The sequence below is a fragment of the Psammomys obesus genome, unplaced genomic scaffold (assembly GCF_907164565.1).
Source record: "Psammomys obesus unplaced genomic scaffold, mPsaObe1.curated_primary_1811, whole genome shotgun sequence".
Lineage (NCBI taxonomy): Eukaryota > Metazoa > Chordata > Mammalia > Rodentia > Muridae > Psammomys > Psammomys obesus.
In genome coordinates, this window is record NW_026596134.1 from 2,237,465 (window position 1) to 2,263,315 (window position 25,851).

The following is a 25,851-nucleotide window of genomic DNA, read 5'->3' on the forward strand; positions in this document are numbered from 1 at the left end:
GGGGTGTTGCAGGCCTTGTCACACCTAATGCAGAATGACACGCTGAGGCTTCTTTTCCTCTCCACCTCTGGGCCTTTCTAACGGCACTCTCCCTTCACCCTGCCCTTAGTGGGTCTCAAAACACTCCCAAACTCAATCATCACAACAGAAAAACTTAACGCTCTTTACCCTGTGTGGGTTCATTTGGAGTCCACAGGTCCTGGATGCGGGTGCTGCCCAACCTCTCTGGGCATTGCTTTTAAAAGAAGGGCACAGCTTCTAAGCCTCTGCAGAGGGCTGGGATGTGGCTCAGAAGTGCAGTGTCTGCCTGCAAGCGTCGAGTCCTTTGGCTCAATCCCTGGCACCACATGCACAGAAAGAGAAAGGTGGGGAAGGGCTCGGGGGCTGATTCACCATAGCTCCAGGGCAGCTGGCTTCTGGTGGCCTGTGGTGGGTAAGCAGGACAGGCAGCAGCCTCCACCTGTCCAGCGGTGCCCTCACCAGACTCCGGCAGGACTCTGGGCTACACCATGTAGACTAGACATCTGCCTGTAACAGCCTCTTCTTGCCAAAAGCTGTTTTATTTCAGGGCTAGCTACTAAAGACATTCTTGCTCATGAAAAGGCTCTGGGAGCTTTTGATGAGGAAGCTCAAAGTTTGTTGAGAACACTAAAAACATGTGCCCCAAATTTCTCTGGGTGGCTACTGTGGAAGCCCAACGGTTCTATCCCGAATCCTTTGACGATTAGGAACCCCCATGACACACTGCTACAATCCCATGACACCCCAGCACCTCTGCCTGCAGGGCACAGGGAGGAAGGGAGTCCCCACCCTCCAGAACCCTCTTCTGGAGCTGCCGCACCTTTAGTTCTGGTCTTGGAGAACACCTTGCACTCTGTCCTCCTGCCTGCAGAACTGCTCTGCCGGCTGTCAAAGAAAGGGGGGCAGGAGTCAGTCAGGGGGGCAGAGTGGGCCTGGAACAGCATCGGCCTGCATGCAGGGGCCAGCCTGGGCCAGGCCATGCAGTTAAAACAGCCCTCTAGAGCTGACCTGGGCTCTTCCCAGTCCTGAACCTGGCAGAGGAGCCAGGAGGGAGGGCAAGAGACACCGCAAGGGCCCCAACAGGGTTCCAGTTAAACATTAAGGACCCAACACTTAGCAGAAGTTGGAAGAGATTATGATCAAACCCCAAATCACAAATTGTGTCATTATTATGGGGAAGCAGACAAGAATTCACAGGTCTTCATCTTTTTTTTTCCCTTCAAAGGAAACAATAGCATCCACCCTTGTTCTGGCCCCCACCATTCCCAGCACCCCAGCAATTCCCTTTGCCGCCAGCAGATGGGCTGGGGTGTGTAAGCGCCCATGGTCTGCGCTGAGTCCACAAGCGCACATGCAGTGGTCCTGCCAGAGAAGACACCCTCAAACGGAGAGGTCGCCGTAAGCGTCACCGTAACCCTTACTTACCTGTGACTGGCCACCCTGTATTCAGGCCAGACACAAAGTGTTGAATTTGGAAACTGCATACTCAATGTCTCGGAAGCATTTGAAAGTGAATTTTGGAAACTGTACATGGAGCGTTCACTTCTAACCTGGCCACAGGGCAGCAGCCTTTGCTGCCTCAGATCAGCTGACCCTACCAACAAAGGAGCGTTGTCTGCGGCAGATGGGGCGTGAGCACCCTTATGAAGAGCTGCTCGGGGACACGGAAGGCCTGGCCCCGGGTCATATCTCATGGGCAGCACATTGCTGTGGCTATCACATTAAACAGCAGCCCCTTTTGAGAAGGAGCAGGGTAGGGACAGGGCATGGACCCAGCCATGAACACGTTGGCCTGGCTTTCTGGAGAGGGAAGCCAGGTAGCTGGCTACTGTCTGCCAGAGTCTCGACACTTCGGAGACACAAAAGCCTTGCCAAGTCTTGGTCATTGAGCCATAGTCACTGCTCAGCCAATACAAATGATCACTGTTGCTGTATTTAATTACAAATGCGCACAAGACCGAAAAATAATCCTAAATATTCTAAATAAATTAACAATTAACTATCATTTTGACACAAAATACCCAGTTCAAAGAATTATCTCCCACTGTGAAAACTAGAGTTTGAAAAGAAACTCCTTGAGCAGCTGAGCAGGACCGAAGGAGTTGGAAGAACAGCGCAGTCCCCCACCCTTCCGGCCACAGGGGCAGTCCACACAGCATGGCTCCTGAGGGGACACAGGCCAAGGGAGGGATGGCACTTGGGGCGCTGTCTCCAAGAATCCTCCTGGACTCATGGCTACCATACAAAAACGAAAGGGTGTGTGTGTGTGTGTGTGTGTGTGTGTGTGTGTGTGTGTGTGTGTGACTGTCTGTCTGTGCGTGTGAACCTGTGCCTTGGTGCTTTCTCTCTGGGGAACTGAACCCACGCGAGCGCCATGTCAGGAGGAACCCTGCAGCCTGGACACCTAACAGTCCACACAAAGCACACCAAGGGGCCTTTCCTTGACTCCCAGCCACACCTTCCTAACCCAAACAAAGCACACCACCCCACAATACAGCAAAACAGATACAACCTCCTTTCCTCTGTTGGGGGAAAAAAACCCCGTAAGCTCTGCGCGTCTAACACACAAGTCTTAGCTGATGTGGCAAGAGGCCCTTCTGAAAGCCGCGGCGTCCTTGGCCACAGCATCTTAACTGCCCAGGCTCTGGGATGAAATTTTAGTGCACAATTTCAATCAGAGTTCTACAAACTGCTTCTTTGAAAAAAGATGTTTATTAAACAATTTTAATTGTCATAAAATGACTAAAATGGGTTTTAAAAATTAAGGCTCTTCTCTTTCTGTGGATTGCCAGACAATGTAAAAATAATATCAATCAACCCTGATGAACGCTTTGTTCCTAAGTTAAATTTCATAGATTCCTAAACATTTTATGATTTAAGATAAAAAGTTGGACTATAAATAATAATTAGCGGCCATCTGCACTGAACATACACTGACCAGGTGTACGACAATCTAGCTGAGTCGCTACGTAAAAATATCCCAGTTAAAGAATGAATTTTGACTTTAGCATTTTAATGTCATTATTTCTGCACACTCCCATGATTTCCCTAAAACTGAACTAGTCTGACACAGGAACGCTAACTTCAGGACTCTGCATTCCCAGAGGGATGACTGGCGTGGCTGGCAATTAGTCTGATTATATATTTTTAAATGCGCTAAGGTGAATTATCAAATGATTCAGAATTACATGGCATGCAGTATCCAAAATTATGGCTCTGATGCATTTAGATTTACATTAAGAAGTGTCATTCACATTCATTGTACATCCCCCCTCCCACAAGAAAAAAAGCACTACCTAGTTAAGTTCTAGATCTGGTGCAGCATTAAGGATTAAAACTTACCACTTTACCAGGCCTTGCCCATGTGCAAATAAATCCCTCCTGACAAGCAGTGACTATACAGTCTTCGAGAAAAACCAATACAGTCAGTCTTTCATGAGCTATCTTTTTACAGATCAGCGGCTCTAACAAGGGAACATCTTCCATCCTCGGACACAGGGATGTTCCCAGAGTTTTAGCAGGGTCCGTTTTGGCTTTAGTAACTAGATTCAGTTTGTCACTGCTCTTGCTGGAAATGTGTCCCATACTATGATTTCGTTTATGGTCTTTCTCGTGGTGTCTCTCCTTCCGGTCATGTAGCGACAGAGTTGCAAACTTGCTGACCCCAGAGGCTATGGCCCCGTCCATGACGCTGCTTTTGCTACCAGCATTGGAGACTGCTGAATGTGGAAGGCTATTGGACCGTGGCAATGGAGGGGGAACAGAGTTTCCAGGCGTAGTGACACTGTTCCCATTGCTTCCGGCAGGCGGACTTGTGGCATTCATAACATTTGTATGTGTCCTTGCTCTTGAGAGGGGTTGGTGGGGGAAAAGGATGTCTTCTGTAAGGTCCCATAAACACAGCTGTGTGTCCTGGCCCACGGAACCAAACCGATACGTAACACTTACAGGGCGGCTGTCTGTAGAGTTCCGTTTGGACAGCCTAGACTGTGTACTGTTCGCGCGATCTCTGCCAAAATGAAGAAGGTCCTGGAAGTCCTCGTCACTGCCGCTGAACTCCATAGGGTCACTTTCCTCTACGCTAGTAGTATAGGGGTCAAATGCTACAACACTGACCCAGGACCTGTGCCCATGGCCTCTAGCTATTACTCGGCAGTCTAGAAAGGACCAGACTGTCACCAAGTCGTCCTCTCCACCTGTCACAAGGTACTTGCCATCTGGGCTCCAGCACACACACAGCAAGCCCCCAAAGTAGCTTTTCATTGTACCGTGCAGCTCCACTGAGTCAAAGTTGAACACGCGCAGAAACCCGTCCTGGCTCACACACGCTAAGAACTTGCCATCTGGGGAGAAAGCAAACTCGTTGAGGGCCCCCTCGCCAACCGTCCACTTAAGGAGAGGGTTCCTCGTGGATTTGCTTTTGCAAGTGTGCACGGCAAAGCTCTCTCCCTGCTTCAGGAGCTGGTAGTGGGGGGCTGTGGTGCCACAAGTGTGCTCCACATTATATAAGTACATGTTCCCACTTGAATGGGCTACTAGGAAAAGGCTTTCCGAACCAGGAACCCATTTGACACAGGTTACGCGTGACTTGTCTATTAGTCTCTGTGAAGACAAAGGAGAACAAGTTATCACAACGGAGCAGTTAAGGTCTACTTATCCAGAAAAGAAAACAAAGAAAAATTGTCTGCTTCTCGGCAAGAAGACAAGAAATCCATCCAGGCACTCCACATTTATCCTGTGTCAGCCAGGCCAGCAGAGAGCATGTGGCCCCATTCTAGGATTGCACTTGGGTGCCAGGCCACTGTCTTTTCCTGAGGGTGTCAGTCGTTTGATAAAATAGCTGCCAGGTCCCAGTGTGGGCGGCTTCCTCTCTACGAGGACTCCCAGGACAAGTTTTGGTCCTCACAGCCTTCTCTGCCTTTGGCACTGCAGGCCATGGCTGACTACACTGCCCCTTTTGTGGCTGTTCCCGGGCAGGGAGTCACCTGCAGCCTGTGACCAGCAGAACATAGGACGTGAAAACATACTTCCTGGGCAGGCAGGATGCAGCCCTGGTTCACCGTGGCTTCACTCACACCACACACTGGCCTGGGGGGTATCTTAACCCACGTCTCCTCCAGTTTTCTCTGGACCGAGGTGGTGCTGGCGCGGGAGTCTGCGCTCCAGCGCTTTCATGCTGCTCCATGCTCACCTCTGTCCACTGGCCTAGCTGCCTCTTTAACTACTTGTGTCAGTGTCTTGTCTTTAAGACCAAATGGATAAAGCAAGACATGAGCGCCACTCAGACAGGAAGAAGAGGGGAGGGGTGCCCTTCCCTGTGCAGACCCCACTATGGGCCTTGCCAGGGCACACATCCTCCACAGGCTGTACTCTTCAAGTTACATACCAGAAATCACAAGTTCCTGCTCCTGCCTCAGAACTCCTTCTGACAAATACTTCTGTTACACTACACTCTTTACCTGGACAGCCCCAAGGGCGTAAGCGCTACCACTTTACCGAACTGGTTGGAGTGCCCCAACATGAACCTCTGAGAGCAATCAGGGCACACTGGTATGGACTTGGGCAACAGCCATCTGCCCAACTGGTCTGGTGGCCATGTATCAGCAACAGGTGGTTCTTCCATAGGAAATGATAGAAATGAAATGGTGTAGCCTGCCTGGGGATCTGGGTTTCATATACAGCACTGGCAACAACAGAAGTAACAATAACAAAGGACAGGACGGAAAAGCAAAAAAATTAGACCTCGCAAGAAATGGACTGCTAACAAATTACTGACAGGGAAACATGGACGCCTCAATGGCTCACAGCACGGATGCCGGGAGGTTCAAGTTCTTGGATTTGGGAAAAGAGCACCAGCTACCACTGCTCACTGGCACAGAAAAACATGACTGGCACCTTAGACCAGTAAGTACTGCCCTTGGGGACACTGTCACTGACTCTCATTTCCTGCTTGGTGACTTAGCAAAGGCCTTATGCTAAGGTCAGTTGCCTAAACGCACAGCACGGTTCGGCAGGACTTCCATTAGACCATCATACTTTCTTAGCAGATCAGCTAATTCTCACAGCTAGATCACAGCCTCTGGAGGAAGGGTGTTAGGAGAGGACAGAAATGAAGAGACCCCCAGCCTTCATGGAAGGCTCAGTGCTAAGGACTCCGTGTCCTCCGAGTCCAGGCTGCCCCAGCGCTCCCTCCCTCTGAGCACAGGGACATGACTATGGCAGGTGGCCATGTTCTAGGGGTGTCCTGTCAAGGGCTTTATCAGGTAACTCAGGGTTGAGCCAGACTGCTGGATGATCCTAGTCCAGTTTTTCCCAATCACTATTACTGCATTACATGTGGAAAATTTCAAAGTCATGAAAGCTTCTAGCAGAATGATTAGGAGTAAATTTTTACCTACAACAGAAAAATTCCACTGTAACTCAAAAAAATGTAATCCTGGCAGGAAAGAAAGCGCTGCTGTGCGGTGGTGAAGTACAGACAGCAGCAACAGCACGCTCAGTGTAGCTGCTCCCGCGGTGAGCAGACACAGCGCAGAGCGGTCTCCCTCACTCACTGACAGGGCACTACAACCACCCTCAGCCAATTAGTGCTGGAGCCGACAGAGAAGCTGCACACGTGCAGAACTACCACAGTGCACAGGTCTTCCGTTACCCTCTGGCCCTGGGTGCCGGGCTCATCAGTGTGAGCCATGACAGACCAAACCCCAAAGGAGTGTGGCCTAACAAGAGGCAAGCCTCACTTGCAACCTGAGGAACTCTTCTGGGTGCCAGGCATTGGCAGGAGGCTTTACACCCGCTCTCTAATGCTCCGAACAACCCGTCAACAGTCAGGGCACTCACAATTCCTGTGCAGGCGACGGCAGAAAGCCTCACTTGGACTCTCTCCCGCACTCAGAACCCGCTGCCTCCCGGTCACTGGGATTACCTCATCTATCCAGAATGCCTGCCTGTATCAACGGCCAGACAGAGCGCAAGCATCAGCTCTCACCTCTGCTTTCCCGGTCAATGATGTAACTGGATTTCAGAAAGTCTTCTCTATAAAGTTACAAGAACTGGATCACACGGACAGAGAGCTGGTGCTAGAAGGCCCCCACTAAAGTATTGATGTGGCGACGAGCGCCCCTGAGCCCCAGGCAGTTTCCACAAGTATGTGTAGTACACATACAGGTCAAAGGGATACAAGCTTCGCAAGCTTTTTGGAGGTACAGCCTAACTGCCTCCCACGGACACTGTAACGAATTAGTCCACCAGGGTCAATTTTTCCTATCAGAAAGTATGGCCCATCAAGAAAGAGAAGTTCAAAGGTTACCTAACTTATCTGAAGTTGTATCCATTCATATACTCACTCAGCACTGAACGCAACCCATGTCACAATTCACACAGCGTCAAAACTGCCACCTCTTTCTACATGGTAGACACGTGATGATGAAAATACCTGTAGAAAAAGTGCTCCAGGAAAGGAAAACAAAGTGCTGGAAATGGGATGTCCTAGCCATGTCAGTCTCCCAGAGGATGGCGAAGAAAAGCCTCTTAACCTGGTAGAAGCCAGCGGGCAAGGCTGGGAGGCTGGCACAGAGCTCGCTGAGAAGACATGGGAACAGCTCTGAGGGAACAGATTCAGGAGCTCAGGAGCCCATGACAGTAGCATGGTGCTCCTGAGAGGCTCCAAAACGGGCAGGCATCCCCTGGCCTGTGCACACATAGCAAGGCCTGAAAAGAGCAGCCCAACATGGCCACTGGCAAAGCTTCCCTCAACAGAGTGGCAGTCTAGCTCAGATGTCACAGCCCAGTGGGAAACACAAGCCCATTACCAGAGAACCGTGCCCAGTTGTTCTACGTTATTACTAGTTTGAGCGTAATAAAGAAAGAGAACAGAAAGTGTCCTTGCCTATCTCTCAAAAAAAAAAAAAAAACCACCTGAACTATTTTACTCAATAAACACAAGAATAAAATTTTCACAGACAGAAGGGGGGCACGGTGGCTGGCTTACCTAGCGAGCTCCAGGCCAGGTAGGGATACCTGGTAAGACTGTGTCAAAACCAAACAAAATAAACTTTACACAGCTTAGCCTCTACACCAAGAAGGTTACGTTATTATTTCACAAAACATCTGCTGAAAAAAAAAAAAGACAGATTCCTGTTAGTGAGCCAGTGCTAGGCAGCAGAGTCCTGTTAGTGAGCCAGTGCTAAGCGGGAGGGTCCTGTTAGTTAGCCAGAACCTCTTCATTGGTTCTGAGCTCTCACTGGGGCAAACCCTCATCTAGATAAGCATTTTGAAAAGATAGCAGACTGCAAAGATATGGGCAGGGGGAGGCAGGAGCAAAGGGCCAAGGCCCTCACAGAGCAGTCAGAGACATGGAAAAGGCTGGAGCACCTGGAACAGAACTATGAGCTGACACGCAGGGCTGTGAAGCCCTAGGGTGGGGCCAGGCTATGGCCCTGGAGCCCTCTACTGTCCCTTCCATGTTACTGGCCTCAAGAGAGACACTGTAAACTCGAAGTACACACTGGGTTCCACAGCTGTGGTATGGAAAAAAGGCTGTCAATGATCTTACTCCTTGTTTTCATAGTGTATGGTGACCTTATTCCTTGCTTTTATACTGGGTGTATGAGATAAACAAAGTTTTCGTAAGATTAATTGCGCCTGACTTTCCTCCTTTGAAGATGGGAGCGCACGCTGCAGCTCGCTCACTTCGCTCGGCAGTGCCACTGCAGGCCTCGGGCATCAAAGGCTCTGCAAAGGGAAGTGGCAGAGCGGAGAGGAAACGCCTAGCAGAAACAACAGAATGGAAGGTCAAGTGGCAAATACCCTGGTCAGGAGGCCATGAGCAGAGGCTCTCAAGCTGGGCAGGGGTACTATGCCAGGCCTAGTAAAGGGAGTGTGGTAGCAGCAGTGTGGGCGGGCACAGGACAGGGGGACAAGCACATAAAAGCTCTAAGTTCAGCCAGGAGACAGCTGCAAAGGTCAGTCTGCAGCCACTGAAAATGAGCAGGAAAGTTGAGTAGGGCAATATGGAGAGCGGCACAAACCCTGACATCCTAGGATGGCCTAAGGAGCGGAGCAGCAAGGAGGAGTGTACAACTCTGGGAAAGTCTACCCAGAGGGCGCACAGCAAGCCATCTTGTCATTTTCACTATGGTGAGCACAGGGCTCTCCATGAAAGAGCCAGCTGCAAAAAGACCCAGAGCCCATCTCTAGAGCCACTCAGGCCCACACCACCACAGAGCCCCGACATGGTGTGCCCGGGTCGGAGTTCAGGTATGGAGCTGCAGGCTCTAGAGTCCACATGGGTCCTGAACACTCAGCCAGAGTTCACGCTCTTCCTACCCCCAGAGACCAATCAGCAAGGCCACTTCAGAGAGTAACTCAAGGGAAAATCACACGAAATAAGAACAAGCATCTGCCCACTGCATTTGCAGGAGAGTCTCTGCATCCATTATACTAGTTAGAAGGAAACAAGAAAACAAATCTGCAGCCATATCCAGTGTCAATGACAAATTAATGTGAACTGACACTTTCTGAAGCATTTTATTTTTATTTTTCTTACTTCTACCAACAACACAAGCAGAAAATATTTGGAGGTGGGTTTGCATTTTATGACAAAGATATTAATTTATAATAAAAATACTAAATTTAAAAAACATAACAGCTGTTAGAAAAGCCATAATATAAGAACATTAAAAAAAAAAAGGTGACATAAAGGTAATCAGAGAATGCTGATGCTCTCCCAGGAAAGTATTAGAAAAGGGTATTTAAAGCCACCAAGAAAGGACCAGATGTCATTTTTACCAATATTAAAACTTTATGAAATAGATTAATGTCTGCTCATTTCCTTTCTTCAATTAAAAAAAAAAAAAAAGCAACAAAACCCAAACTAACATAATGCACGTCCTACTCTTAAAAAAAAAAAAAAAAAAAAATCAGAACTAGCCAAAATATTACAAAGTGGGTTCTGCTGGAGTCCTGGTACAGGGGGAGCCTGAGCTGGGAGGCACCAGCCCCTCTAATGACCCATCTCCTCCCCAATGTATCCCTGGTTAAACACAGACACACGGGCTTGCTTTGGCCGCAGAGTTCAGAACAGAGGGTCCTACTAAATATCAGTAACAAAAGCAGCCAAGATGACAAGCTGTTCTATTTTATAGCTTATCACAACTTAACATTCCCTTGTGACTGGTCGAAGTACAGAGGAGAAATGATGCTCAACGCCCAGTCATAAGAGAACATCTTTATCATCTCTTCCCAGGCTCGGGGAACACAGTGGAAGAAGGGCGCAGAAGGACTGGAGCAATGGCTCAGCAGTTAAGAGCACTGACTGTTCTTCTAGAGATCCAGGGTTCAATTCCCAGCACCCACGTGAGGGCTCACAGTTCCAGAAGATCTAATGCCCTCTTCTGACCTCTAAAGACATGGTGCACTCATGTGTAAGCGAAACACCCAAACACATTAAAAAAATAAATAAATAAGAAGGCTGGGAGAGTGCTAAGAACCACAGGACGTAAGAGGAGCTGTGGGATACTGACTTCCGGGCTTGCACTTCGCTTTTTCTTGTTCCCAAAGACTGACTTTATTTCTAATAATATGTGTGTGGGTGTGTGCTTATGTGCACGAGTGTAGCTGCCCTAAGGCCAGAAGATGGTTTTGGGCCTCCTCAAGTTGGACATACAGGCTGCTATGAGTTGCTCAATGAGAGTGCTGAGAACTGGGCATATGCCACCATTGGTCCACCCCAAACTTTGCTTCCTTAAAGACTGTGATTGTTATTAAGTGTGTATACGTATCTGCTTGCAAGCACCCATGGAAGACAGGAATCTGGGTTCTCTAGAGAGCAACAAGTGCTCTTAATCACTATGCTCTCTCTCCAGAGTGAGGAGAAAGAGTTAGAGCTTCTTTCTGATGGCCTCTCACAGCACCACGCCCAGAAGCTCACCACCACACACACCCATACCTTCAGCTCCAAGAGGTCAGATTACAGGCTCTTACATGCACACAGACACATAAATAAATAGATCTTTAAAAAAAAGTCATAATGAAACTCATTACTCTATATTGTTAATATATGACAATTAAAAAAATCATTTTCAAAGTTGGTGCACACCTTTAATCCAAGCATTGGGGAGGCAGTGGCAGGCGAATCTTTGAGTTCGAGGCCAAACTGGTCTATGGCGAGTTCCAGAACAGCCTGAGCTACACAGAGACACTCTGTCTCAAAATAACCAAAACTAATCAACCGAACAAAAACACTTTCAAAATTTCTTTATGTCACTATCCTGTGCATACAACCCCAAATCAGAACTTTTACAAAGAAAGGTTTTGATTATTATAATATAGCAAGTGTTCCTTGTCCCTTTGTAACACTTCTTCCTCAAATAAATAATCAGTAGTTACACAAACAAACTTGTGGGTGCCCCAGCAAGTCAGAAACACTGATTACAATGTCCAGATGGGCTCCACTATCTTGTTGATGAAATGTGTGGCAAAATACACACAGGACACAACAAACAGACACCTCAGATCCTCTCTGAAGGACCAGAAAAGGCAGAGACAGAAGGGAGCTGAGGACTTCACTTTCCAGAACCGTCTAGAAAGACTGGGCATTTCCTCTTCCTTCTGGTCAGAAGCAGGCAAAACTGCAGTGCCTGGGAACAGGCCTGAGACCAGGAACAAGACAGTGCCAGGGACAGACCTGGACTGATCCTTCAATTTTTGCCCCATACAGAAAGGAGAGAGAGGGAGAAAGAAAGGGAGAGAGGGAGAAAGGGAGGGAGGAAGGGAGGGAAGAGGAAAGAAGTAAACAAACACCAGGGTACTTTCATGCACTGTGTCAGGCTGTCTCTGTACACTGATGACTGACTGCTAACTGGCAGGGCCAAGCCCTGACTGGATTCTGGTATTGTCACTACTGTGGCTCAGCACTTGCATCATATTTTGTGAAGTCGTCTTCCCTCACCTTTTTACTGGCTTAATAAAGATCTGATGGCCAATAGTTAGGCAGGAGAGAAAAGGCATAAGGAGGGTCTCTGGGAGATCAGAGGCAGGGGTTAGGCAATGAGTCAAGGGAATGACAGGTGTATGGGCTGAAAGAGAGGTAAAGGGCAGCAGGATGCGGGCTAGGGTTCACGGAGTTAGAACAGCTGAGAATCTGTCCAGCTCTAAGTGGCTAAACCAAAATAAAAAATAGTTAAGTCTCCGTGGCTCTCTTTTTTTTATGGGGGGGGGGGATCAAGACAGGGTTTCTCTGCATAGCAGCTCTGGCTGTCCTGGAACTAAGCAGAACAGGCTGACCTCCAACTCACAGTGATCTGTCTACCTCTGCCTCCCTGAATGCTGCGATTAAAGGCGTGTGCCACCATACCCAACTAAGTGTCTTTATTCTGCCACTGTCAAGTTCTGCTAGAAAAAAGAGAGGGAGAGAAAGACAGAGAGACAGAGATAGAAACAGAGAGAGAAAGAGACAAGCAGACAGGAAGCGAGGGAGGCAGGGAGACTGTGATGGTTAACAGTAAGCACTAGGATTTATACATGATGTTTTCTTGGCCATTTTTTCTATAAGCAAGCACTTAAAAGTCCTATAATTTTAATTTGTAGGCAAAAAAAAAATCACTGTTGAAAATAAACTTACTTTCAGATATAAAAATTTTTATCTATTTTTATTTTCAGTGCATATGAAGAACTTACAATTCCATTTTCTTCACACATCTGAAAGTTTCATGTACCAGCACCAGGCATCAGAAATGGGGCATGCAATTATGTGCACATGAATGGAGAAGGTGGGTAAGGGAAGGGGTCTAGTGAGGAAGACAGAAGGACACTACATGCCTTTGGCAGGCAGGCCCACTCTCTGTCTTACTACTCATGCACTTCCTTCACTGCTCACCCATGAACTTACTCACCATTCCCTCTCCATGCCCATCTACTCAAGCTCCCATCTACCCGCAAGAGGCGGGTAGAGACCCCCAACATGCACGGGGGCGCTGCTCCAAACCTGAGCGTTCTAGGGAAGGTCTGTGTTCTTAAGTGCTACTAAATTCTGTTGGATTGGAGCATTAACTGGTTGTTGGGTGTTTTGAGGGATGGGACACGAGGGCCACAATCGTGGCACACACTCAGATTGTTCTCAGCGGAACAAGTCTCCCCACAGACTCTTGCATGCAATCTCAGGGCTGTGATCACATGCTTGCAATTCTCAAATTTTTATCCCTCCTAGACTGGTGCGGTGGCGCATGCCTGTGATCCCAGCACTCAGAGAGTACATAGGCAGGTGAATCTCTTGAGTTGTTTGAGGCTAGCCTGGTCTACAAAGTGAGTCCAGGACAGCCAGGCTACACAGAGAAATTCTGTCTCGAAAAAATAAAACAAAAATTTATTCCTCCTTAAATGTTTTATAATTTATATATTTATTTGTTTAGAGAGAGTGTGTGCAAACACATGTGTGCATGACATACATGCATGCCATGGCGCACGTGAGGAAGTCAGAGTGTGAGCTGGTTCCCCTTCTACGTGTGTTCTGGAAATGGCCCTCAACCAGCGTGGCAACTGTCCCTGTAACTTTCTGAGTCATCTTGTCCATCTGTAGCCCTACTTAACAAACAAAAAGCTGCCCTTCAGATCCACACTTGAAGTATCTGCAGGTTTCTTAAACAAGCCAAAAACAAAATGCAACCTTCATCTTTCCTTCCATCTCCTGCTCCTTTTCCAATCTCACTCAATGCAGTGACAGCCAGAACCTTCATACTTGTTAATACCTCCCTCCAATTCAGTTCCTCATAAGTTAGCATAATAAGTTCCCCAACCACCTATCTGGGAGCTGGGAGTAAGCTCAGTGTTAAGTGGCCCACTGCTCTTGCAGAGGACCTAAACTCAGTTCCCAGCACCCATGCCAGGTAGCTCTCAACTGCCTGTAACTCCATCTCCAGGGAAATTGATGCCCTCTTCTGGCCTCCTCAGGCACTGCACTCACATGCACAGAGACAAAGACATAAACATACTTAAAAAAAAAAAAAAAAAAAGAAAGGAAAGAAAAAGAAACATTTAAAAGTAACCCAGGACAGCCTGACTGTGCTTTCCTTCCCTTCATAGGATCCTACAATCCAGGCTTTCCATGCTCACTCCTTACCTCACACTGCCCTGCCTTGGAACTGTCCTTTGGCTCCCTGTTCCTGTGTTGTTTTCCAACCCTGGTGTAGAAATGGCCTCTCGCTAGCTCCATATGTTGGTGGCCGCCTCATCCTGAAGGCTCACCTTGAAGCACACCACTTCATCTGATACTTCCCACATGCCAGCTTAAAGCAGCAGGTCATCATGTATGTGCGGGTGCTGCTATTTATACATGTCAGCTCTAAGAGGGTCACATAGGGCAGGTGTTATCTGCTGCTGCAGGCCCCAGTGCTGCAGGTGGCAAGGTCTGCTGAATGAGTAAAAGAATTGTCAAAAGTCAAGTTCAAGCCCTCACCTCTCACCTGGATATTTACTAGAGCCTTCTCATTAGTCATACTCTCTTCCTTCATTCCAGTACACCTTCTGAAAGTGACAAGAGTTCTAAAAACACACATCTGAGCCTTGATCAAAAGCCCAAAGCCCCACCTCCACGGTAAGGCATGAATAATTTGGTTGTGACTCCTCTTTCTGGTGATGGTTTCTACAACTACCAGCTCCACCCAGTGGCTTGACAATGTTGTCACTTGATGTTCCAGAAACCACCAACTTGTTTGCTTTCCAACTTTTTGTTCTGATCTGTTTTTTTTTTTTTTTTTTTTACACAGGGTCTTGTTCTGAACCCAGGCTGGCTTCCCAAGTTCGGAGTGTCCTTGGCCCCCTCCCGCCCTCACAAGAGTCTCAAGGCCCAGATCAGTACTCTGGAAGTACTTCTCAGGCCTCTTCACGGAATCTAACAGTTTTGTTCCTCAATCACTCTTTTTCTCTTGATACAGGATCTCTGTGCAGCCCAAACTGGCTTCAAACTAGTGATCCTCCTGCCTCAGCCTCCCAATAAGCTACCCCATGTTACCACCTAGTCTGACTTTTAAGAAAGTCAAAAGGGGTGGGGGGAGATACCTCAGAGGCTAAGAGCTTATAAAGGACCAGTTCAATTCCCAGCCTCCATATGGTGGCTAATAAACATCTGTCACCTCAGCTCCAGGGGATCTGACACTGTCCTCTGGCCTCTTCTGCACTAGGCATGAATGTGTTGCATAGACACAGACGTAGGCAAAACACCCAGACATAAATAAATGAGTTTAAAAACATTCTTTATTTGACACATATTAAAGAACACGTGTGTTGGGTGTGGTGAACACATGTTTGATACCAGGACTTGGGAAGCAGAGGCAGGTGGATCTCTATGAATTCAAAGCTAGCCTGGTCTACATATTGTGAGTTCCAGGCCAGTCTGATCCACATGAAACAACCAAAAGAACACATATAGTACTTATCCCAGCAATACCTCACTGATATGTGACAACACATGCCTAGACTGTACCTGTCCATCCTTACTGAGCAAGCTGCTGAGACGGCAAGGTTAGGCTGGCAACCATACCTGGTGAGGCTTACAGCCTACAACCAGAGTTTCTGGAATTGATTTCTAGTTCCAGCTCTATCATGATAGCTCTATGAACTTGCTACCTGATGTGAATAAGGCACATAGCATCTCTTTGCAGATTTCTTCATCTGCAAAGTGAAAACCAACCTTCCAGCCTTCAATGTACAAGTATCAGAAACCTAAGTCACGCTGACATATTTCTACATCATTTCTGGCACTCTGAGAAACACAGCCCTCTTGCCTAAGAAATGGATTCACACTACCAAAGACTTGTGAAGAGCACACAATTTCAATCTTGCGTTCCAAATGCCAATCTGGCATTAAAGCATGCACAGTAGTCCTAGCATTCTGAACAGCCACTCTGAACTGTAGGCAAGACCTCGTGCTTACATCATGAAGAGGGAGGAGCTGCTCTCTACCCTGCAGCTCCATCACCGGGGCGGAAGGGGGCTGGCTGAGGCGGCCAGAGTATTCTCAGAGCCATGTAGGCTCCATCCCTGACCCTCCCCCAGCACAAAACACAAACCTTTCTTGTTCTCTAAGTGGCAATCTGTGCCATCCTCAGTCAACTGCCCTGCGTCTTGTTTACCAACAGCTTGGCACGAGGTTCAATCCAGTCCCAGTCCATCACACGCTTTTCTACCCAAACACAAACAAGGTCCCACAATGACTCCAACTCCAGTTTCCATTTAACAGTGCAGAGAAGAGCAATTTTGTGCCTCCTACCTGGCTGTCTTCCCCAGTTCCAGATAGATAGATAAATTAGATAGATGATTGATTGACTGATTGATTGAGAGAGAGAGAGCTTGCCCAGCTACTTACAAATCACTTCCCCAGATGGCATTAGTAAAATGGCTGGGCAAACAGATTGTTTTCTGATTAATATTTTAAAGGGACAATGGGGTTAAAGAGTTTTTCTCTTCAGTGGCTGACTCAGAGGGCAAGTCAACCCAGAAGGACCCAGGATGATACTGGACATGCAGACAGCATATGCCATAGGACTACAGAGAATCAGAACTACGGCCGCTGTGTGTCAAGCTGTGTGTCTGAGCTATTCTTCCCCTTCCCAAAATTACTTACAAACTAGACCTGAGAGCACGCCCCTGCTCCATACACACGGTATTAAAGCCAAGCAGCAGAGCAAACCACACATCCTTCTGACATGAAGCGCATGTAATACAACCCTTCATAAACAGCTGAGTATCAAGATGGAGACTGACAGCCAGAGTGTCCCCCTCAGCAAGTCTACTGCATCTCTGCCATTTTCTTGGAAAGTCATACTGAAACAGGAGAGAAAAAGTATCAAATATGTGGTAATACGTGGAACTAAAAAGCCACTGCAATGGCTTGAATAAGCACAATCTATTTGGCAACTTCTGTCTGCTATGTCAAAGTCCTGACATATTCCTGAACAGGTGACAGACAGTGTCAGGAGCCATTCTGTTAAAGAGCTCTCACTAGGCAGGTGGGCCTTCTGGAAGGTCTGTACCATGGTACACCCCAGAATTACTTCCAGTCTCTGACACTCATTCTTTGTGTACTGCTATCTATATCTCTCTACATACTCTGGTATGACGTGAATCATCGCTTTCTGGATATTTACACACTCTGATTAAACAAACTTCCTACGGGATCTAAATAAAGATATACTGCTGTTCAAATGAATTAATTCCTGATTATGGAATTCCTGATTTGATTCAAACAATTTTAAAAACTAAAGCTTATGGCTGCAAAAAATACCTTTGTGTACCTCCAGATGACTCACTAGGAGACAGGTTTGAGACAGATTTGTTTCTTCAAGATAAGCCTTCATTACGAATCCTGGTATATACCATAAATATGGCAATTTGGTTTAAACTTTCCATGAACCCAAATTGTGAGACTACCAAGCAATGTCTAATTAAGTACAAACCTTGATGTCATTATATACAAACTATTCTGTTTGTATATGTTACCTTATGACATTATATACTGTCATTTTAAATTTACTTTGTTTCTTAGAATGAACGACAGATAAAATTATTGTCCTGAACTCACTATAAACTTAGAGACAGCTGAAAATGTGTAGCCAGATCAGTCTTAATTGAAAAGACATATATTCTTTTAACTTTTAGACCCTGTTAACCTTTAGACCTTGTCAACCTTTGTCACTCTGAACTCACTATGAACTTATGTAATGGATGCATAGATAAGAAATGTTGGGGCTGGAGAGATGTCTCAGTGGCTAAGGGCACTGATGAGATTCCAGACAACTTGGGTTCAAATCCCAGCACCCACATGGCAGCTCACAACTGTTTTTAAGTCCAAGATCTGACACGTTACATTGACATACATGCAGGCAAAACACCAATGCTCATAAAATAAAAGTAAATAATTTTGGGCTGGACAGATGGCTCAGAGATTAAGAGCACTAGCTGCTCTTTCAGAGATCCTGAGCTCAATTTCCAGCAACCACATGGTGGCTCAAAACTGCCTATAATATGATCTGGTACCCTCTTCTGTACATGCACACAGAACACTGTATACATAATAAATAAATAAATCTTAAAAAAATGTTTAGTTTTAAAACATGTAACCTGTTGTATTTTAGAATTCATCTGTTTTTATGATTAATTGCCTTTTTGACTATGAGATAATTCTATTTCTGCGAGCTTTCTCTCAGAGGGAGAAAGGCTATACAATAAATGGTAGCAAAAACAAACACACACACACACACACACACACACACACACCATTGGCAGAAGCCTGATGGTAGAAGCCCATTGAATGAAAGCCAGCTGGAATTTGCTTCATTCATGGGCTGTAAATATGTATGTAGGTACGTTTACATGTAAATATGTTCATCTGTCTGGTTTTTGTACATATGTTACATAAGTGTATGTCAACTGTCTGTAAGTATATAAGGAGCTCGTTTTGCATTGTCCACTGAATGTGTGCAAGAGTATGTACAGGTCTGTATGTCTGATTGTTTGTCTATGTGTATGTATGGGCTGACACTATGGAACCGGCAGCCTGAACTTGCTGCAGTTTCTGCAGAGGGGATGCTGGCAGAAATCAGCATCTTTGTCATATGTCAGCTTGTAGGAATTCGTTGAAGTTAAAGTTCGTAACTTCATCCACCTTTTTTCTTGAGCATGTGTGTGTGAATAGCCTTTGCTGACTTTCTCCCCCTTTTTCTTTTTCTTACTAATTTACAAACAAGTTAACAGCAATTCAGGATCTAACTATCAGCCTAGGACAAGCAGGAAAAAGTTTACTTTAGCCTGCGGAGGCCTCCACAAGCAGCCTGCCCCTGAGCAGGAGCTAATCTCAAATCAAAGAGCCCCCTTTTACAACACCTTGCAGATTTGCCTAGAAGCTGTTTTACAGTCCTGGCTGCAGCAAAAAAAGGTAATCAGTTGAATTTTCCTCCTTAACAGCAGCGTAGCCAGTCCCTAGACCTAGAGAAGGAATCCTGGGCTCCCTCCCCTATTTCTTTTTCTTTCAATGTCTTTTGTGATCAGTTGCCTGAGCCATCAGGTAGGCTCTGACCCAAGAGATAAAGTGAACGGGGAAACTCCGCATACCGTCCCAGAGCCTACCCTAAACCCTGGAACCTTGCCAAATCAGAGAGAGACTTTGGCAGTCAGACCCTAGAAGACTAACAAGACAGCTCAAGCTCCTACCTGAACAGGACTGAAAATGCATAAGAAACCCCATTGCACACAATACTGGCAAAACCTGTGTCTTGTGATTCAGTTTTAGGTCCAGGATTCCTAAGCACATCAAAGGTAATTTTACAAAAAATATTTTCAAGAGCATGAGAGCTAGCCCCTAGCCAAATGTCTGTCAAACACACACAAAAGCGTCATCGGCATTTTGAGCAGCCTTAGGGCATGTCCCCAAGTCATGCCATCTGTATGAAATTGTTCAGTGATGTGAACAATGTTTGGAATTCTGTATTTTCTTGTTTAAAATATACATATCAAGAGCTAGGCCTGGTGGTGCATGCCTTTAATCCCAGTACTGAAAAGGCAGAGGCAGAAGGATCTCTGTGAGTTCCAGGACAACCAGGGTACACAGCAAGACCTTTTCTCAAAAAAACAAAACAAAACACCTAACATCCCACCTCAAGTTATTAATATGCTTATCCCCATTATAGAAGCGATGTGTGTCCACAGGCATGTGCACACACACCTATGGAGACCAGAGGTCAGCACACTGCAGCTTCCTCTATTGCTTTGTTTCTTTTTAAACAGGGTCTCTCACTAAACTTGGAGCTCTTTGAGTGCTGACGTCCCTGGGATCCTTCGGTCTCCACACATGACCATGCCTGGCTTTTTATGTGGGTGCTGGAAATCCAAAGTAACACTTTGCCCACTGAGGCATCTCCCCAGCCCCCCCATGCAGAAGGGTTTCAAAGTACCTGCTGTGGATAGCTGGTCATTCTCTGTACAAATGCACAAAAGTTAGTTACCTCGAAGAAATAAAAGTTCAGAACATTAATCTACCACATTTAAACTTGCATAATACTAGGTAAAGAGAGCTGAGCAAACAAAAAAATGGGCTTAGCTCAAAGTGTAAAATACGGCACCACTACCTTTGAGTAAGAACACAGAAACTCTTACAGGGATTCTTAACAGCTAAGGCGGAGTGCTACTTACTTCCTCATTAAATAGCTTGCTAGTTTCTTTTTTGATTGGATCTATAAGCTGGACTTGGCCTGCAGAAAAGCCCACTAGGAGAGACACACTCTCTGCTGTGGCTGTCAGATGGTTGAAGTCATGACAAGTAGGCTGTGTTCCTTTGTATATCCTTTTATCTATTGGTTTACTCAAGTCAGCAGCCTGGAGGAAAAAGAGAAAAATAAATACAGTAAACAGCACATTGAGATGAGAAAGCTAAGTTAAACTACTTTATATTCCATTATGAACCTAAATTTTAAAAACAAAGTTATTTAAAATACTGCTTCAATTGTGACTTAACATTCACCTCATATTTTATAAAAGCAAATTCACATTTGTAGCCAATTAGATACTGTTAGACTAACTATAAAATATTCATTTGTTACTGTCATTTTCCACAACATCTCCTCCTTCAAATACATGGAACAAGGACTCCCAAGCTTCAAAAGGAAAACCTCTTTGATGCTAAATTCCACTTTTCCAAATGCACTCCAAGAATTCTAAGAGGTACATCTATCCACATAAGTGTGGGCATGTCTACTGTAGCTAACTGCCCACTGCTCAGGACCTGGAACTTATGGTACTCAAGTGTGGTCCACAAACTGCCACGCAGTTCAGAATGCACACTCTCAAGCCCTACTCCAGACCCTGTGCGTTAGAAACGATGGGAGTCGCCACATGTTGCAGCTTTACAAGCCTCTCAGGTGATCGGATGCTGCAGCATCTGAAGACCAGCGCTGGAGTCCACCAAGGAAAGCTTGCTGTGCCGCCACCCCTTAAGTCACTGTTCTGCCCTGCTAATGTCAGAGTTGGATTTGGAAGGCAGCTCTGTTGACCATAAGCAGACAGGAAGAAAAGACATTCAACATACTATACTCCAAGGGAAAAAGCAAATAGTTCCTGGCTTGAGTTAAAAGTGACTTTTTCAATGTGTTCTCAAGTTCTCCCATTAATTTTTTATTTATTTTTTTATTTTCAGGGCGGGGTTTCTCCGTGTAGCCCTGGCTGTCCTGAACTCACGCTGTAGACCAGGCTAGCTTTGAACTCAAGAGATTTGCCTGCCTCTGCCTCCCAAGTGCTGGGACTAAAGATGCACCGTTTTTTGCTTTTTTAAACACTTCCTATATGTATGCACACACAGGTGACGTGGAGTGCTGGGTCCGTGGACAAGTTGTCAAAGTCAACACTCTGCTTCACCGTGTGGGTCACAGGAGCTGAACTCAGACCGTCAGGTTTCTCTCTTTTCTCTTCTTTCTTTCTTCCTTCCTTTCTTTTCAAGAAACCTATTTTCTTAAAGGAAAAATGTTCCATGTCTGCTGGATGGTTTCTCTTGAACCAGCAAGCCATACCCCTGCGTTTTAAAACCATCAGTGGAGGGCCAGTGAGATGACTCAGTGGGTGCAGGTTCTCACTACCAAGCCTAAGGACCACACATTCACACACCTACACAGGCACAGACATGCTTCAAATAAGTAACTCAAAAGGGAAAGACAGACGCACAGGTGGAGACACCGTCACTCCTAAGCGTGTCTGTCTGCCTGTGTGTTCTTTACAACGTTCCCTTCACCCCAGGCATCAATGCAAACCCACAGACCCTAGTTCCCTCCTTTCTTCCAAAGGGGTCTGTGATGCTATATGACTTATTCTGTTTGGTTCCCAAATAACAAACTTAGTAAAAAAAGAGACTTCAAATTTGTGAGAGACTTTGAGGAAACTGAGGATTCCACAATTAGGACCTGAGAGGACCATGTGGTCTTGGGAGCCCAGCACAAAAGAGGCAGGCTATCCTCCCAGCTTCACCTCTATTAAGGCAGGGTGAGGTGCATATACCTTTAATCCCAGCCCTTGAGAGGCAAAGGCAAAGGCAAAGGCAAGCAGGATTGGTGGGTTCAGGGTCACCAGTGTGATCCCATCTCAGCAAACAAGCAAACTAAAAACCCAAAAACACAGAGGAGACTGTTCTACAGACTGTGGGGCTGTATGAAGAATGAAACAACCAAGCGCACACACGAAACAGCACCGCAGTGTAAGACTGAGTCAAACAAAGGGGTGTTGACCTGGCTGTGGGGAGGACCGATGAGGTTATCTACTCTGTGGAGAAGTGGCTGGGCGGGTCTGAAGATCAGCAGCACCTGAGGGACCCACGAGGCTTGAGGGAAGACAGTTCCTGCTGGGCCCCAAAGGCTGGGCAAGAACATCCCAGGCTGAGGAAACAGTGTGAGAAGCCACCCCAGAACAATGAAGATAGTGCACAAGGAAAAATAGGTAAAATAAGAAAACCTGCAGCTACAGAGTAAAACTCTTCTTCTTGAAACTTAAACCACTAATTATTATTTTTACAAATATTGTATGTGTGTAAGAGTTTGCTTCATGTGTGTATTACATGCATGCCTGAGAAAGCCAGAAGCAAGCATTATATCCCTTGAAACTGGAGTTACAGATAGTTGTGTGCCCCAGTGTGGGTGCTGGGACTCAAACCAAGGACTTCTGGAAGAGCAGCAAGTGCTTTTAACCTCTGAGACATTTCTCCAGCTCGTCTCAGTTTCTATTCCTAGTAATTCTTATTTAAAATAAAAATTAAAATTGGAGTCAGGCAGTGGTAACATATGCTTTTTAGTCCCAGCACTCGGTAGGCAGAGGCAGGCATATCTCTGAGTTTGAGACCAGCCTGGTCTGCAGAGCCCCAGGACAGCTAAGGTTACATTTTAAGACCTCTGACTCAAAACCAAAGCCATACTCCCCTCCCCCAAAATGAGCAAGGAAGATGTATGAAAAAGTTTTAAAAAGTTGGTCCTCCACCACTCTTGGGACACACATAGAAGCACAGGTGGACCCTAGGATACTTACTCTCTCCTACCTCGGGCTACTCTTCCGTCCAAGCTCCTCTCTAATGGCACACCAGGCAATGTTCAATGTTACCTGCTCAAATAGTTACTGGGAAGCCTGAAGTGACCAACAGGAACTTGCTCCCCGACTCCCCACACAAAAATCACTTTTATGGATCTACTTTTGGTGCTCCAGGTCTCTGGAGTCTAGCCCAGGGAGGAGGCCAACACACACTCTCTCACTTCAAACTGTACGGGTGTTTCCCAGCCTATCTTCTCTCAACAGCCAATCACCAGCTCTGTTTATCTGTGCTATTTCCTCTCCACTTTGTGTGTGACACTACTTGGAGCTCACACCCCCCTTTTAACAGCAGCAGTCACTATCTGAGCCAGCCTCTGTCCCTCTTCAAAGGGCCATGACTCCCTACTAGATGGCTTCCCAGCTTGAAGCCATCTGGCAAGAAAGGGAAAATCTAGACCTTACAACTTCACAAGCTTAGATTCAAACCCAACCTACCATCCTGACAGCTAGCTTTCTTCTGTCACTAAGGCCCACCTCAGTGGAAAAGGTGGCAGGTAATGGAACACACAGAGCCAACAGAGGCTCTCAGACAGCAACCACCATCATCCTAGCCATAGCCTACCTCAGGGGAAAAGCTTTGCTCACTCCCTCATTTCCATTTATCAAAGCATGAAGACCTCTCCTGTTGCCACTCCCCACCCCTCACAAAACAACAGCTGTGTCTACACTGAGCACTTTCCACAGACCAGGCCCACACTAGGAACCCATTACCCTACCTGTCTCTGATGAAAAAACTATGGAGGGATGCAGGGATCAAGGCCCGATATTCCTCTCTACCTTCAGTTACTCTCCATACCAAGCCCCAGCTGAGGTCTCTGCGACTTTCATGTGCCATGTCCTTGGCTGGGCAGTCAGTCTCCTGAGCCAGCTTCAGGAGTCCACCAGTCACTTTCAAGAGCCACCTGTTCTGCCTCCTACTCTGTGCTCCTCAGTCCATCCCTTCCCAAGCATGTACATAACCCCACAAGGTCTAAAAGCTTAATCACTTGTACTTTCTTTCAGATTTACTTGTTTTTATTTTATGTGTATGGGTGTTTTGCTGTATGAACACCTGTGCCTCATGGAGGCAGAAGAGGGCATCAGATCCACTCAGACTGGAGGTGCAGATCACTGTGAGCACCACAGAGTCAAACCTAGGTCCTCTGGAAGGGCAACAAATATTCTCAACCGCTGAGCCATCTCTCCAGCCCTCAGAATTTTTTTTTCCTTTTTCTTTATTTTTTTTAAATACTTCAATGTACATCTCAGTCACAGGCTCCTCTTTCCTCTCCTCCCAGTCCCACCCTCCCTCCTGAGTCCCCCCTCCCCTATTCTAAGGAATAGAAGAGGGGAGCCCCTCTACCCGCACACCCCAGCTCTTCTTCTATTTACATGAGGGCTGAGTTTGTCTTCCTCCCCTGTGGCCTGGTACAGCAGTCCCATCGGGGGAAAGTGATAAAAAGTAGGCAATTTAGTCCATGTCAGAGAAATCCCCTATTCCCCTAACTAGTGGACCCACATGAAGCCTGAGATGCCCATCGGCTACTTTTAAGAACTTAGAGGACCTAGGTTCAGACCATGCACTGTCCTTAGTTGGTACTTCAGACTCCACTGGACCCTCTGCGCCCAGGTTGATTGAAGAATTATTTTTATAGGTCATCAGTTATAACAAAACTACAGTAACTACTCCCTTAAGGAGTAGAACTTCTGTAGTAAAGGTTCACTGTACTAGTCTATAAATTCATCCTCCCAGTGGCTTCTACATGCTTTGCATCATAATTATTGCCAATAAACAATTTCCTTTTTTTATGTTTTTCTGAGACAGGGTTTCTCTGTGTAGCCCTGGCTGTCCTGGACTCGCTCTGTAAAACAGGCTGATCTCAAACTCAGAGATCCGCCCGCCTCTGCATCCTGAGTGCTGAGATTAGGCATGCGCCACATCATCCAGTGCAGAACCAATTTCTTAAAACTTAGCAGCTTTAAGAATCGTCATATTTGGTTTCCAGCCTCAAAAGAGCATCCAACATATCACAAACAGTCTTTACTGAAGGAACTACAGTTACTCTTGATTGTTTTCAACGTTAAGAGTGCATATGAGTTCTGCATATGGAGTTACTAATATGTCAGTGTCTCATCATACTCACTAGTTCTCAGCTTAGTAAAAGTTTTAAGTAGGGCTGGAGAGATGGCTCAGAGGTTAAGAACACTGGCTGCTCTTCCAGAGGTCCTGAGTTCAATTCCCAGCAACCACATGGTGGCTCACAGCCATCTATAATGAGATCTGGTGCCCTCTTCTGGTGCACAGGCACACATGCAGACAGAACAGTGTATAATTAAGAAATAAATAAATATATTAAAAAGAATTTTTTTAAATTTAAGTAATGCTTTAAGATTACATATTTGCCAGGCATGGTGGCACAAGCCAGACCAGAGATCCTAGTACTTGGGAGTGGAGGACCAAAGATTCAAGGTTATCCTCAGCTCTAAAGTGAGGTGGAAGGTGAGGCAAAATGAGATCCTGTCACAAGACAGTAACTAAATGAAAGCTAGAGGCTAACGTACACCGGATGAGGTCTGGCCTGTCTCAAACTACAGAAAACCCAAATCCAAATCAACATCTCTCTACTCAGGCTGAGGCAGATTTGCAGATTCCCACTAGAGAATCAGAGACAACTGCCAAAGTCAGTAAGGATTCTTAAATAATCCCAATTCTCTCTTTCTTGGGCCACAGATTCTCTGTGG

General features: G+C 46.3%; 1 protein-coding gene across 6 annotated transcripts in view; it reads right to left on the reverse strand.

Moving 5' to 3' along the window:
- Wdr20 (WD repeat domain 20) overlaps positions 1–25,851 on the reverse strand; it is a 66,354-nt gene that overhangs the window by 7,216 nt on the left and 33,287 nt on the right. Inside the window, exons 2-5 of one of the 6 annotated variants that reach the window (XR_008718486.1) lie at positions 20,203–20,385; positions 3,364–4,623; positions 842–906; positions 169–337 (exon numbers count right to left, since the gene is read on the reverse strand). Coding sequence is in view for 5 of the 6 variants with exons in the window: in XM_055593176.1 (XP_055449151.1) it covers positions 844–906; positions 3,364–4,623; positions 20,203–20,385 (1,506 nt within the window). In the remaining variant the exon portion in view is untranslated. The remainder of the gene's footprint in view (positions 1–168; positions 338–841; positions 907–3,363; positions 4,624–20,202; positions 20,386–25,851) is intronic. The other 5 variants (XM_055593176.1, XM_055593178.1, XM_055593177.1 and 2 more) reach the window with 5 other exon arrangements.